Source organism: Sinocyclocheilus grahami, unplaced genomic scaffold (assembly GCF_001515645.1).
Source record: "Sinocyclocheilus grahami isolate Dianchi unplaced genomic scaffold, SAMN03320097.WGS_v1.1 scaffold3.1, whole genome shotgun sequence".
Lineage (NCBI taxonomy): Eukaryota > Metazoa > Chordata > Actinopteri > Cypriniformes > Cyprinidae > Sinocyclocheilus > Sinocyclocheilus grahami.
Window position 1 is genome coordinate 8,407,543 of NW_015505182.1, and position 15,698 is coordinate 8,423,240.

General features: G+C 37.0%; 1 protein-coding gene across 2 annotated transcripts in view; it reads right to left on the reverse strand.

Moving 5' to 3' along the window:
- Positions 1-4,895: 4,895 nt before the first annotated feature.
- The window catches only part of LOC107579618 (ERC protein 2), a 62,793-nt gene continuing 51,990 nt past the window's right edge, over positions 4,896-15,698 (reverse strand). For both annotated transcript variants that reach the window (XM_016265518.1, XM_016265457.1), the window contains 8 exons: positions 12,905-12,916; positions 11,740-11,860; positions 11,477-11,637; positions 11,198-11,345; positions 8,561-9,091; positions 7,731-7,794; positions 7,443-7,635; positions 4,896-5,937 (listed from right to left, as the gene is read on the reverse strand). In XM_016265518.1, coding sequence (XP_016121004.1) covers positions 7,768-7,794; positions 8,561-9,091; positions 11,198-11,345; positions 11,477-11,637; positions 11,740-11,860; positions 12,905-12,916 — 1,000 coding nt within the window. In that variant the 3' untranslated portion in view covers positions 4,896-5,937; positions 7,443-7,635; positions 7,731-7,767. The remainder of the gene's footprint in view (positions 5,938-7,442; positions 7,636-7,730; positions 7,795-8,560; positions 9,092-11,197; positions 11,346-11,476; positions 11,638-11,739; positions 11,861-12,904; positions 12,917-15,698) is intronic.

Genomic DNA, 15,698 nt, shown 5'->3' on the forward strand with positions numbered 1-15,698 from the left:
ATATTCTCACACACACACACACACACACACACACACACACACACACACACACACACACACACACACACACACACACACACAGCCCAAGGAAGCCCATTTTTTGTGTGGTATTCAACAATAATGCAATGAGCCACAATAGGCCGTCCAGTTCTGTGATTTTACTAACACATGGCCTACAATTGGCTTATTGCATTTATATAATGGCAGCAACAGCAATATGTTCAAAAAGGATAATGAGCATGAACTTTTCTTACCCCAAATGGTTTTTAGTTAGCAATGTGACAACTTGGTGTATTCTTATTTCACTTACAAGTTGACTACGGAAGCCCATTTTTTGTGTGGTATTCAACAATAATGCAATGAGCCACAATAGGCCGTCCAGTTCTGTGATTTTACTAACACATGGCCTACAATTGGCTTATTGCATTTATATAATGGCAGCAACAGCAATATGTTCAAAAAGGATAATGAGCATGAACTTTTCTTACCCCAAATGGTTTTTAGTTAGCAATGTGACAACTTGGTGTATTCTTATTTCACTTACAAGTTGACTACTGTATATTGGGAATCAGTTGTTTCTGATTATTCATTTGGGCACACTGGCAACGGCCTTAAACAATATCCATCTGATGTCATTTTTTATTGTGGCCGTTGCCTTTTTAGTAGCCTTCAGGTAGTACATATGTTGTAGAAATGTATTTGTGAGTGTACATAATGTTTAAAAGTTTGGTTTTGATAAAAATTTTTAACATCTCTTCTGCTCATCAAGGCTGCATTTATTTGATTTGAAAACTGTAATAATGTGGAATATTTTTACAATTTAAAAAAACTGATGTCTATTTTAATATATTGTAAAATGTAATTTCTTTTTTTATGATGAAAGCTGAATTTTCAGCATCATTACTCCAGTCTTCAGTGTCACATGATCCTTCAGAAATCATTCTAATATGCTTATTTGCTGCTCAGGAAACATTTCTTATTAATAAAGTTAACAATTGTTAAAATGTAAATAATGATAAAAATCGAATTGATATTTTTGTGGAAAGTGTGATAGCATTTTTTCCAAGATTCTTTGAGATGGTAAAAAAAATGAAAACATAAATAAAATTTAATAAAAAAAAAAAATATCAGCATTTATTTGTAATTTACTTTTTTAGTAAGTCCTCTTTAATGTCCTTTTTGAACAATTTAAGGTGACCTGGCTAAATATATATAGGCCTATATATTTTAAATCTTAAAGAACCAAACTTTTGAACAGTTGTGTATGTACCAGCAATATACAGTGTATTTTTATGAGGACAAACACTCTTTGGACTTCGACTAATAAACTTTTATTTGTTTTTAAATTAAACAGAGCATAGGCTATCTCAGAAAGAAAGTCACTTTTGGTTAAGGACTTTAAAAACATCGAACATGACACAGATTTCACACCGAACACCCCAGTCGCGCCTGCTATAGGCTCTCGCACCACCAACTTTCTCCAACATTCACACCCTGTAACAATCCTATTTGCATACACAGACACAATCATGCAAGCATATCCCACACTCCTTTTGATGTCAGATCTGCCCTCCGAAAACATGCGAACGCTTTGATTTAGTTGCACGGGCAATCCACTGGCAGTGGGCGGGAAGATGTGGGTGAGGACACACCATTCTCAAACACATTACACCATCACGATGCCAATGTGTCTCATCCGTGACGACTGGTGCACCATGGGAAAATGAACCCCACGTTCACACGGTATCATTCGGCATGCGGACACTCACATTGGACTTGTTTGCACTGCTGTACAGAAAAAACAGTAAACTAATTTCATGTACAAATCTTACAGTCCCAAACTGACATATTCAAAAAAGCATGAACCATAAAAAAAACCACAACATAAATAAATATCTTAAAAAAGTAAAAACAATGTTTTTTTTGTTTTTAAGAAGAATTATACTATTTCTTTTCTGGTATTTGTCACAGTGGTTTGTATCATCCAGAGGTTTGCATTTTTTTTGACATCGTGAAATAAAAGAAACAATGCAACTGGCACACAACAAATATAAATATAGAGAGAAATCTTCACTTTTGTTCTCTTTATTTTGGGCCTTTGCTCAAACCAGAGGCCCTTTGACATACGTCATAGTTTCATAAAACCACAACATAAATAAATATCTTAAAAAAGTAAAAACAATGTTTTTTTTTGTTTTTAAGAAGAATTATACTATTTCTTTTCTGGTATTTGTCACAGTGGTTTGTATCATCCAGAGGTTTGCATTTTTTTTGACATCGTGAAATAAAAGAAACAATGCAACTGGCACACAACAAATATAAATATAGAGAGAAATCTTCACTTTTGTTCTCTTTATTTTGGGCCTTTGCTCAAACCAGAGGCCCTTTGACATACGTCATAGTTTCATAAACCCTACAGGGCTGAATCTTCTTTCTTTCATTCATTATTAATCATTTCTGCGTAGAGCTCCATTAGACCTTTAGTCTAATGTTAGACTTCACTACAGCCCAGAGTTGGCACATAATGTACATAATCATGCATCATCACCACACAAGTCAACATTTCTTTTTTTTTTTCTTTGTTCTATATAATATATCTCTTCCCAAGGCAGGAGATCTCCCCCTACTTCAAGTATTCAATAATTCAAAAGGTCCTGAAGGTGGAGGACTGCAATATGTCTGACGTCTTTTTTGTCCTTATAGTACAATTATAGACTTGCACAACAGAGACAGACAGACAGACAGGTAGACAGACATAAATATTAGAACAGCAGATCAAACACTCTTCTAGTGTTTGAAACTGAGTCAGAAACATCCAGTATTCACATGGTGGACATATTCTGGATCAGTGTTCATCAGTCACAATAGTTAAAGAAACGTAGGAATATTCTAGAGCACAGCGACAATGATGCACTCACGTCATGCCAGAATTACCGTGAGGTTTCCGACTTCTAACTTGCTCATTGTGACGTGTTCATAATGACCAAAAGCTTAACATTAAAGCAACTGTATGTACAGTAAGTGTGTATTACCGTTCACCATGAGTTTCAAAATCATTCTTCTGACTTCTAATAAGGCGAATGGCTTCTGTTTCTTTCATGCTCCCCTCAAACATCTGGGAGTTTGTAAGTTTGGTGAGATTGCTTTACGACATAACGACAGCTTGTCGAAATTACGACAGTTGTATATTTTGAATTCCACTCACACTCTTAAAAGTAAAGGTGCTTCAAAAGGTTCTTCAAGCGATGCCATAGAAGAACCATTTTTGGTTCAGCAAAGAACCATTCAGTCAAAGGTACTTTAAAGAACCATCTCTTTCTTACCTTTTTGTAATCTGAAGAACCTTCTTTCGCCACAAAGAACCTTTTGTGTAACAGAAAGGTTCTTCAGATGTTAAAGGTTCTTTATGGAACCATTTAGACAAAGAGGTTCTTCTATGGCATCGTGAAGCACCTTTATTTTTAAGAGTGCACTTAACCGTAGGAGCTCAATAGTCACAGAAATACGCAGAACTACATACAGTTAGCCTACTTTAAACTAGTTTCATGTCATTTTTTTATAGCTTAGGTACACAATGCACTTTCTTTGACCCTCAAGATTTGAGGATTGTCAGAAAAATTTATAATTTCTGAGCCCAAAGATACAAACTTATCGGAACAGAATCTTTTAAATGCGGTAATTCTGACATTATGTGAACACAGAAACATATGCGATTCTTGAAATAATGTGAAGACGCCTGAATAACGAGAAGGTGAAATGCAACATGGAAGCACAGACAGGTCATTTAACAGTCAGTTCTTGGCTATATTTTGGACTTTGCCAAAGTCCTAATGTGAACTCCACAATTACAGACAACAGCAGTGAAATGACACAAGACAATGCATAACAACTGTTAACATATCCCAGCCATCTCAATGTGTTCTTCCACTTGAAACTATGTTTATGCTTCTTAAAGGCATAGTCTACCCTAAAATGGAAATAGTCATTTACTCTCCCTCATGTCGTCACAAATCTGTATGAGTTACTTTCTTCTGCTCAACACAAAAGAAAATATTCTGAAGACTGTTGGTAATCGAACAGCCATTGCTATTTCCATTGACTTCCATTATATTTTTTGACCATACAATGGAAGTCATTCATACAATTCTATGTCAGAATGCCAGCTCTTGTGTCAGCAGCAGCACATGCATGCCTTGTGGTATTCTCATGAATGCACGTTGAAGACTGAAACGGAAGATAATTTTTTTTTTAATAAAGTGATTACTTTTTTCTTTGCACACAAAAAGTATTCTTGTAGCTTCATAACATTAAGGTGGAACCACTGATGTCACATGGACTATTTTAACAATGCCCTTGCTACCTTTCTGGGCCTTGAATGTGTCAGTTGTGTTGCTGTCTATGGAGGGTCAGAAAGCTTCTGGATTTTATCCAATATATCTTAATTTGTGTTCCGAAAATGAAAGAAAACCTTAAGGGTTTGGAACGACATGAGGGTGAGTAATTAATGACGGAATTTTCTTTTTTGGGTGAACTATTCCTTTAAGGTGTGTTTACAATGATGAAATCCACCTCAGGTCAACATAATTTTTTTTTGTTCAGATCTCATTGTCGTTTGATTTTTAGTTTTTTTGTGAGGTGCAACATATTCTATACAATTCTTTTTCTAGCTGAAGATCTAGTTTCTTGATTCTGCAAAAGACCTTTTGTGTTCTTTTTTGTTTTGCATAGACCCCAGTGCAAATATCTTGTAATTGGAGCACTGTGAGGGCCAAACAGACAATGATAACACACACGACTCAAACACACTGAAAAAAAGGTTTCCCTTGATTTCTGACACAATAGTCTGACCACAGTAGACACTTTATTTAGCTAGTATTTATCTATATATCTACTATCTATTTATAAATAGGCACTCGCCACCATGTTGAGACGTTACAAGAATTTGGCGGTAGCTCCGCCGGTACCTGGTGGGGCGGTTCGTTAAAGGAGAAGGACATTCCCTTTATGGGACACGCAGGTTGGACTGGCCTTGTCAACAGACATCTTGATGAATTCATCAATGCTACGACCTGCAGCAGTAGATTGGGAAAACATCTCAGTTATATTCCGAAAAACTTGCCGCCATGGATTCATGGAGTGTTATAGATCAGCTGATGTCCGAAATAGTTTAGCCATGGCTGTCTCCATCTCTTTTGGGCCTGAGCACCAGTTGAAGCACCATTAGAAATGTTCCCTGTTGTAAGGGGTGGAGGTGCATAGGTGCATGAGAGCTTACATGCAGACCAGGCTTGGTGTTTTGAGTGGAGCACAAGCAAAAAATAAAGGGCCAATTCTGGTTAGCATGGTGTATGTTATGTGCGTTATAATCGGTGAGACGAAATTAACTCTACATAGAGTAGACTACCTCTGAGGTATACTAACTCCCTAAGGTCCAATATACACTAAAAACCAAAAATGGTGACTTAAATGCTTATCATAGTGCATACTCAAACCTAAGTACATAAATGTATACAGTAGCACATATAATAAAACCTAAAGAATTGAAGGCAGGCAACAGTTGGCAGACTTGCGAATGCAGACGTGATCGTAAAAAATGGTTCAAAATGAAATTAGGATGGTATTATTTTACAATGGATTACATAAAAAAGCAGAGAAATGACAGAATCAAGGCTTGAATGGGTGCAGGCTGACATGTTGCTTCATTGAAGAGGTGGAGCTAGATGAGAGTGGGCGAGGCAGTGATGAGAAGGGGCGGGTCCAGCTGGATGCACCGGTCTCAAGTGAAAACCAGGCAACTAGGAGCAGCTGCAGTGTCTCATCTAGTGTTGACTGAGCATGGAGAGTCTTCAAGGCAAATGTCTTTAGAAAAAGGACTGCACCAGGAAGTAACTGTGTTTCTGATCAGTCAAGACTTCCTCTCCATTTTTTTTTAATCATCTGAAAACAACAACAACATGGAATAATTATCCTTAAGAGAATACGTCATTTAGCATTAATATTACACCATGTCTTATGTTTTTGTCTCTAATGCTCAACAAGGCTGCACAAAGATACATTAAAAACCGCAATATTGTGTTTTGGGCTTGTCAAAAGGTGAGTGACTTTTGGACAGTAATATTTAAAACACTAAAAGATGCCTTTAATTTAGAAATAAATCCCAGTGATGAAGTTGCTATTTTTGGTGTACCATAACACAAAGTATCATTGACAAACAAGGTGTTTGATAGCAAAGATAACAAAAATGTTATCGCTTTTGCCACTTTATTAGTGAGGAGAAGAATATTACTCGAGTGGAAATCAGCAATCCCACCTAAAGCTTCAGTGTGGATGTGTGACCTGGTTTTATATTTGAAATGAGAGAAAATGTCATATTTAATGAAGGGATCTGTCCAAAAATTGATGTGGCAGATGTGGCAACCTATGATCACATATTTTGAAAAGATGAAGATGACCCCTTAACTGATCATTATAAAGAGATTTGTGGAAACTGGTTTAAACATGATCATCATGTTGCTTGGTTTTATATTTATGTAAAGACCACTATGAATATGTCAGAGAATTGAATTGTATTATTGTTTAGGTATTTATTTATTTTTATTATTCCTACAATTATATTGTTTATTTGTAAATGTGTACAATATTGTAATGTTTATCTTGTATTTTTAATATGTATCTATTTTTTTAATTATTCTTAAATTGTCTATTTTAAAATAAAAGTATTTTATTTTATTTTGTCTGTTTAATTATTTTGGCGGTAAGGGTCATCATGGGGGAAAAGTTATAACCTTAATTGTAAGTTTTCTGTTAAAAGGTTTGCTTGGAAAAGGTTTATATATATACAGTATATATATATTTATATATACTGTATATATATATATATATATATATATATATTGCTAAATATTATTAAGTTAAAAACTATGAATTTATTTAAAAACTACTAATTTATTTTTGTGATGCAAAGCTGAATTTTCAGCATCGTTACTTCAGTCTTCATTGTCAAATGATTCTCCAGAAATCATTCTAATATGCTGATTTGCCGTTCAAGAAACATTTATTATTATTATCAATGTTGAACACAGTTGTGCTGATTGATATTTTTGCTGAAACATTGCTACATTTTTTTCAGGATTCTTTAAGTAATAGAATGTTCTAAAAAACAGCATTTATTTAAAAATAAAAATCATTTGTAACATTTTACATGTCTTCACTGTCACTTGAATAAAAGTATTAATTTCTTTAAAAAATGAATGTCACTTTCTATCAATAGAATGTGCCCTTGCTGAATATTAATTTCTTTATATTAATATATTAATTATATTTATATCAATTCATATTAATCTTAATGTTAATATTAATGTTATTGACCACAATGGTACTGTATAATATGAAAACTGTAAATTAAAAAATAAGGTGTTAGTACTTCTGTTGATAGTATTTACCTGCTCAGGTGGTCATCTCCAGCTTTGGCCCTCCCACTCAAACTAATGCTCCGCCTCTTTCCTTAATGCATGGAAAAAAATGGGGCCCCATCCAAAAGAATGAATCTGATTGTAGGTAAAGACTGGCCAAGTGAACAATGTAGAATTTCATCTGTATGGCATGGCTGTGCTCCTCCTTTAGTGACTGAATTGCCTGCGAACATAACAAAAAAATTGTTTGGCAAACCGCTTTTATTCACAAAATCTAATTTTAAACCAGACAACTGACATCAGACATCAAAATCTCACCCCACAAAACAACATCATAGCTTTGGTTTGGAAATAGTTATGCCCAAATTCCTTCTTCATCATCCTTTGGGCCCAAAATATATCCAGATATCCAGAGGTCAGCATGAAATGAGGAGAATTCGATGAGTTAAAGGTGAAAGAGCAGGTTGTTTAGATTAGAAAATTTAGAGATTACATTACAGTGAGAGACAGGTAGATTATACAGAGGTCAATCGCCAGTGAAAACACCAGCCATATATTGTGATTTGATTTCAATCAATGTTGTTGTCTTTAACCAAAACTAATTAAAATAAAATAAAATGTAAACAACAGATGAAAAACTTAAAAGAAACAACTAAATGAAAATTAGAAATTTTAAGAGGCAACTAACTGAAATACATATGCTTACAGCATGCTGAACTACTAAAATTACTAAAAAAATGAAATGTATTTTACTAAAAATGAAAAAAATCTAAAAAAGACAAAATCCCATCACAAAATTATTTGTTGATGCTTTCTGAATTTTGCCTTTTGAATTTTTATTTTAATTATATATATATGTATCTGCTTTTTCAGTTTTCAATGACAAAAATAAGTATTGAAAATGTATTATTTAACTTACAAATCAAAACAGGCACTATTTATGGAATCAGCATCCTAAAATTAGTAAGAAGCAAGTATTGGATTTCATGTGATGCAGATTAGATAAGAAATATTGCAAAGGTTAAGGAAACAGTCATATAATGAACAACAGGAAGTAGAAAAAACTAATATACACTAATTTAGATGAATTAATTAAATTAGAAGGTGCAGACACAAAATTTGTAGTATAGTGAAGATACCATACAAACCTGGTCTGGAGTGGGTCGGTGTCCGGGATGCGGCGGTCCACGGCCTGGACCCCGATGGTGTGGTGGAGGGTGTCGAGGGTGTGGGCCCTGTGGGCCAGGGTGCGGGGGGTGATGGGGGTGCTGCTGCGGGTGTGGCATGGGCTGATGATGGGGGCCCTGCTGAGGCGGAGGGCCGTGGGGGTGCTGCTGCGGATGGACCCCGGGATGAGGGTGTTGAGGGTGGGGTGGCTGAGGTCTAGGTGGGTGCTGGTGTGGGCCGGGCGGTTGCGGGTGCTGGGGGTGTTGTGGGTGTTGTGGGTGGGGGTATTGAGGCTGGGGCGGCTGCTGCGGGTGGTGGGGTGGAGGCTGTGGGTGTTGGGGATGGGGCGCGTGTGGGTAAGGAGGCTGGTGGGGGTGTTGGGGCTGTGGGTATGACGGCTGGGGCTGGGGTTGAGGATGAAGGGGTTGAGGTTGCATGTGGGGAGGTGGAGCGTGAGGGTGGTAATGGTCATCCTCGTAGTTGTCAGCGATAAGTTTCATCCTGCTCTGTGTCTAAAATGGATAAAAATAAGTTTAAAAACACAAGCAGCATATTTTTGATACAGGGTTTGAGATCATCAAACATCTCTAAATGGCTTGTACAAATGTAATCAGTTTGCTTTTACTCAATTTCCAGGAGTTAATGAAGCACAAACTGCCAGAAAACAAAGCTGAGTTTACAAGGTATCAGGTGGCTACATGCCTCAGAAGAAGTACAGGAGATTTTCTAATACTTTCTTTGACTCTTTCCCTCAAAGCTGTAAGCTGATATGGCCACATTTTGGGAAGAACATCCTTCTGAAGCTGAAAATAGGAATGCACAATAATGTATATAAGCGCCTTTTTTCAGTTTATTGGCTGATATTGGATATTTCATTGCTTCTGGCTATTTTAAGAGTAAGATAACTTGTGCAATCATCTGGAAAAGGAATGGCATAGTGATCAATTATAGCAAAGATTAACTAGAAAATTAGAAAAATTAGAAAATACTAATGTATATATTAGTCCTGCATGATATTGAAAAAATTATTTTGTTTTTCAGCAATGTATATTGGCATATAAAAATACATACATTTTGACAGAAACTCTGTTTGGAAATAAATATTAATTATAGAATGACTGAGGTGATTTTGTTGGGGGAGTGCAAGTGGATAGAAATAAAATAAAATAAAATAAGATGAAGGCCCTATTTTAACGATCTAAGCACATGGTCTAAAGCGCAAGGCGCAGGTGCACTTAGGGTGTGTCCAAATCCACTTTCGCTAGTTTAATGATGGGAAAAACGGTCGGTGTGCCCGGCGCATGGTTTAAAAGGGTTGTCCCTATTCTCTTAATGAGTAATGGGTGTGTTTTGGGTATAACGTGCAATAAACCAATCAGAGTCTCATCTCCCATTCCCTTTAAGAGACAGTTGTGCTTGCGCCATGGCGGATTAGCTATTTACACGGCGGAATTTGCAAGAGCAAAGACTGAATGCGTCTCCAGAGAGGAAACAGAGCTGCTTGCGCGCGAGCAAATAGGTAGCCTAATTCTGATACATGCAATGACTATAAATTATGACGTAGGCATTCTTATATTTATGTAGCCTACACAATAATAATCTTTTATATTGTAATCCTTTAATTTTTCATATTTGGCATGTTTGTGTACTGCTGCACGTCCCTGTGTGTGTAATAAGCAGAGTGTTCACGCGTTGTGGACCCGCCTATAGGTGCATATTACTAACGTGCTCTTTAAATAACAAAAAATACTGCGCCAAACCATGCAAACCATCCTTCTAAAGGGTCATATGACGTTGCTAAAAATAACATAATTTTTTGTATTTGATGTAATGCAATGTATTTACACAGTTTAAGGTTCAAAAAACATTATTTTCCACATACCATACTGTACATTATTGTTGCTGTTCTCTGCACCACCTTTCTGAAACACTTCGGTTTTTACAAAGCTCATCGTTCTGAAAAGCTAGCTATCGAGTGCATTGTGATTGGCTGAATACCTCAAGCATGTGACGGAAATGTTATGCCCCTTACCATATTTGGAATATCAGCTTCCATGGCAGTGGTGGCAACAATACTACAGTGAGAATAAAAGTTAAGCCTTCTTTCTTTGCGTATACATTTGGTCGGTGTTATGAAAATCTTCCCACACAGTGCCGTAGATATGTGGGGGTGTGTTTGAATGAGGCGTTTTAGGAAGGCTAGACGAGACTTAACTCTTTGGGGTTGAGAGATTTTAATCTTTGCGACTTTACATATCTTATAAATGCATGAACAGCTTGTAACACTCCAAAGATAAAGAAAATGATCGCGTCATGATATGACCCCTTTAAGGTTTAATGGTTTAGGACAGTGTTACTCAGTGTTACTCACTCGGACGCAAGTGTTGCGATGCGACACGATCCCCGTCATTAAACTGATGCCTCGTTCTATTTATGATGTACTAACACAACGTTCAGATGATTTGCAACAGTCACGCGTCCAGTGTAGACAGACTTTAGATGTTCCAGTGTAGGTAGACATTATAACTGGATGTAACTTTTCATACTTTTCGTTAAAAGTGGCTCTCCTATTGACTTAGTGTAATTAAATGGGTTTCTGAGTACAGAAATCGACCGACCTGTTGTTTGAGCTGATGCATTAGTCTGTCCTTCTCTCTTTTCAGGGCCAACACTTCCTCTTGTGTCTTCTTCTTATTGGAGGAGGACAGCTCCAGCAAAGCGATGTTAGCATCCTTCTCACTGATAGCAGCGAGCAGAGCCTGTTGTCTGAGAGGAACAGACCGTTTGAGATACTGTATGCATGCATGATATACACTGAGCAGCTTTCAACAAAACTAAAAACATCCTAGGCATCAAATATTTATGAAGAAACAGAATCTGACTGTAAGGACCCTTACTTCATCTCCAAGATCTCCTCGAGCTGTTTTCTGCGCTCCTGTCGGAGGTTGGTCAGATGGCCGTCTCTCTCAGTCAGAGACTGTTGGGTGGAGGACAGACGCTGCTTAGTGGCTTCCAACTCCTGCCTCGTCTTCTCCAAAACATTCAATAACTCCTCCATCTGTGAAATAAAGAAAAACGTGTGCAAGAAAATAAAGAGAAACCCTTTTGTTTTCTCTTGATTTAAGACCAAATTTAAAGCCATAAAATAAAAACAACACACCTTTGGGTTGTCCATTGGATTATCCTTCCGTTGGTCTTGCAAGATATTCCCAGGGCCTTTCTTGTCCATCTGAGGACCAAGCTTGATGCCTGGGCCCTTTTTATTTTGATCCTTGGTTTGCCTTAGAACACATACAGAGTGTCACCTGAAATGCTGAATTTGATATCAATCACAAAATTAACCAAACATGATCAAAATTAATTATTATAGTATATTTTTTGTCGTTGTCCAGTACAAAAATCTTTCTTAAATTAACATACATTTACCTAAGAAGCAACTGACATAAGATATTAAAGGACAAGTCCACCCAAAAATCTAAATTCTGATATAATTTGCTCACCCTTATGTCCTTCCAAATGTCTATACATTTCTTTCGTCTCTGGAATTCAAATAAAGATAATTTGAAGAATGTGAGTAGCCAAACAGATTCGGTTCCCATTGACATCCGTAGTTTTTTGTTTGTTTGTTTTGTATCTTCTTACATGTTCCACAGAACAAAGAAAGTCTTACAGGTTTGGAGTAAGGTTTGGGCAAGAAAATTATGACTATAAATATAAATGAATATTATGAATATACATTTTTGGGTGGACTATTCCTTTAAGAATTGTTTTCTGATAAAGCAAAAAGAGTCAACATTGAGTGAGTTTATACTTGATCTGCCAATGGAGTAAGAAAAATAAACAATTCAAAGGGAAAACAAGTTTAGCTTTCTTACCTCATTGCCAGATTTTTTTCTTAAGTATGAACTCACTTAATTTTGATTCTTTTTTTTCAGACAACATGACTTTATATGTCATTTTGCTTCTCAAGTAAATGTATCTTGATTTAAAAATATTTATACTTGAAAAATTGCATGAGATTTCAATGCATCCACTCCAAAGTGAGTGAGTTAGATAAATATATCATTATATAATGCAATGACATTCTGACTTCTTAAAGTGTGTTTTAAGTGTCCAAATACATTTTGGGGTCGCTGTATGTGTGATTATTAAATGCAAACAACAACACAACATCACCATGAAAATGACTCATAACGGTGACAACAACACACTAGATGCAAATGTAAGGAAAAATACAGTTATTTTTCTAACGTCACACAAACAAAACACGCTTGGTTATTGCTCATAATGGAGGGTGAACAACACCTGAGGAACAACCAACTTACCTAGGAGCAAGACTGACGGAGGAGAAAGAGGAGGAAGGAAGGATGCAGGAAGGGCAGGAACGTAAAGGAAGAGAAGCCACAACACAGAAAATAGGAGAAAAGGAGAAATAAAATTTTAGAATTCATCAAAACGAAGCAGAAAACAGCTGGAAAGAGTCAAGTGAGAAACTAGGAGGTCAGCAAGGCAGGATGCACAATGCTATCATCTCAAATCATCACCGTCAGTGGATACGCCACTGAGTCCAGATCTGCAGGGGCCTGTGAGAGAACCAACATGCAGCAACCCAACCAGCCGAGCCGCAGTGAGGGATCGCACGGGGTGGCAAACAGGGTAAGAGTGATCAGGCATGAGGGTGCAAACCTACTTGAGGAACACTAAACCCTACCTAAAGCACCCAGCTCATTCACAGAGCAAAACAGGGCCTGAAATGCTGCAGAACGTCATGCAGGCCGATGAGATGGCCGATTTGAGGGGAATTTCACAGGCTGAGGTGGGAGGCGATGGAGAGGATCATTCAGAAGAGTGAGAGGGAAGGGAGGAGAGATCGTGTTAGGAAGCAGAAAGATGACTGGTCAAGAGGTTCAGCATGTGAAATGGGTGTTCAAAGGTCAGGAAACGGGGCTCCGCTCATTGTCAGAGCCCTCGTATGCCAGCAACACCCAAGCAGCAAGCACAGAGATCACAGAAGCGTGTAACGTCATAAAGCAGGGTAGAATAAAATACACCAAGATTGCTAAAAATAGCATTAGTTGACAGATCTATGTGAAAACCACTGTATAATTGAGTGTAATTAAGAATAGTTCACCTGAAAATAACAACGTTGCCATTTACTCACCAAAATGTAGTTTCAAACGTATGATTTTCTTTCTTCAATAGAAGACAAAGGACTCAATATGAGATTTTTAGTAACAATGACTTAAATATAATCTAATCCTTCAGATTTAAGAAGACTTGGAATATAATGAACAAGCAATAAGTATGAACTACTTCTATTGCATTTTAATGACTTTTTGTCATTTTTGGCTCAAATGCATTTGTCCCCATTTACTTTCTGACAGAACATTATACGTGTTTCAACCAAAACCAATGAAAACTATAATAATGATGATATTAGTGTCCACACCAACAGATGATAATGTTCTGTTTATAATAAACATAAGCTGCAGTTTTGTTGTCTGCCAATTTAAATGCTCAAGCTCTTTAAAGCAGAATAGATTTTGGTTGGATGTCAGTGTTTTTATCATTCACTAACTGAACAAAAATAATTCTGAAAGTGATTCCAACTATATTTGCTCCTCTGTGTCGTTTTTGATTTAGCTGTGGTGTGAACCTCATAGAATTAGAACAATTAATACAATTTCTCCTCTCTTATTTTATGAAAGAAAGAAAATCAGCCTGATGACATGGGGGACAGTAATTAATGACAGAATTTAAATTTTTAGGTGAACTATCCCTTTAATTTTGGTGTAATTTTAGAGAATGACTTCACATCAACATGTTGCAATGCCAAAATCATGACATAAAGTGTGTATTTATCACATGTATGACACTATGTGAAAGAAAATTGTGCTGAAACTATGGAATCATTAGATTAAATTTTCATGTTCTATTTTTATCATACAAAAAATAAATAAATACACAAAAAATTATAGAACAGATATAATCATAAAAGGAAAACGTGCACTCTGGTTGATGTACACATTATCTCAGTTCCATAGCCTAGTGAGCTTCCTACCTATAGGCAACATAGTTTATGCACTATAGGCACACTCTCAAAAGGAAGTAGGTAGACAGCAATATATAAAATATACAGTTTTGGCCAAAATCTAAGGTAGCATTAAATGTATCCTTTACATATACAGTATTACCATTCAAAATTTTGGAGTTCTGTAAGTGTAAACAGTAGAAAATACTTTTACAAATGCACTCAGTCAAGATTTCTGTTGAGTAGTTAGCAACAGCATCAGACTCTCTTTCAGATCTCTTGAGCACGGTTTGTGTGACTGTATTGCTGCTGCCCGCTAAAATTTTTTTAGAGAAAGAACATTTTTAATCAGCCACTTATGAGGCTCCATCTTGGTTAGGATGTTTCCTATGTAGACATTAGACTGCGAGGCAGCTCACTAGGGTTTGGAAGAGAGCCCAACACATGCGCAAGAAACAGCATACACGACCACAAAACACATTATACACACAATATTATTTTCTGGGCTTTCTCAATTCACAGATTTTTACATCAATGCAATCTGGCACGTATTTACCACATTATAAAGAACAAAAGGATTCTTTCCTTTGTAAGAAAAACCAGTGAATGAGAGACAGCCGTGCAACAGAGGCATCAAGGCATCAAGCACACAGCAGTTGCAGACAGATAAATGCAGCCGAGCCGTGGTGCCAGGACAGAGCACTCACTTTCCCAGGAAGTCCCACACCATGCCCCCAATCTGCTGGGGGGCAGCGGACACAGAGGGGGGAGGGTCAGAGGGGGCTCTGCCACCAGGGCGGGGCGAGGGACGGGCAGCGGGGGGAGGGGGGCTGGGCCACAGTGAAGGGGGTATGAATTATGAAGTTATGGATGGAGACAGACAGACAGATAGACAGACAGATAGACAGATAGACGCGGGGGGAGGGCCACAGTGAAGGGGGTATGAATTATGAAGTTATGGATGGAGACAGACAGACAGATAGACAGACAGATAGACAGATAGATAGATAGATAGATAGATAGATAGATAGATAGATAGATAGATAGATAGATAGATAGATAGATAGATAGATAGATAGATAGATAGA